This window comes from Eimeria mitis, genomic scaffold (assembly GCF_000499745.2).
Source record: "Eimeria mitis Houghton genomic scaffold, Emh_scaff464, whole genome shotgun sequence".
Taxonomy (NCBI): domain Eukaryota; phylum Apicomplexa; class Conoidasida; order Eucoccidiorida; family Eimeriidae; genus Eimeria; species Eimeria mitis.
The window spans coordinates 9665-10094 of NW_013572947.1; the positions used below are offsets into that span (position 1 = coordinate 9665).

At 54.9% G+C, this 430-nt stretch overlaps 1 protein-coding gene across 1 annotated transcript in view; it reads right to left on the minus strand.

The window, feature by feature from the left end:
- EMH_0013180 (uncharacterized protein) overlaps window positions 1-430 on the minus strand; it is a gene marked incomplete at both ends in the record, with an annotated part of 3267 nt that overhangs the window by 353 nt on the left and 2484 nt on the right. Inside the window, one exon of the mRNA XM_013499764.1 lies at window positions 1-428. Coding sequence (XP_013355218.1) covers window positions 1-428 — 428 coding nt within the window. The remainder of the gene's footprint in view (window positions 429-430) is intronic.

Below are 430 nucleotides of genomic sequence, written 5' to 3' on the forward strand. Positions count from 1 at the left end.
CATGCATGTTGCTGCTGAAGAAGTAAAATGCTGCTGCTGCTGCTGCTGATGCTGTTGTTGTTGTTGTTGCTGCTGATGATGATGATATGGGGATGCTGCTGCTGCTGTTGCTGCTGCTGTTTTTTTGAGGTAGTAGAGAGACAAACTCATGCAGCGACAGGCGGAAGGGCATCAGTTGCTGCTGCTGCTGCTGCTGCTGCTGTTGCTGCTGCTGCTGCTGTTGCTGCTGCTCTGGCTGCCTCCTGCTGCTTTCGTTATTGCTGCCGTTGTCTCTGCGCTTTGTGACATGAATGCTGCATTTCCGTCTGCTGCTGCTGCTGCTGCTCTTGCTGCTGCTCATGCTGCTGCTGTTGTTGCTGCTGCTGCTCTTGCTGCTGCTGCTGCTGCTGCTGCTGCTGCTGCTGCTGCTGCTGCAGGGCTTGAACAGCCT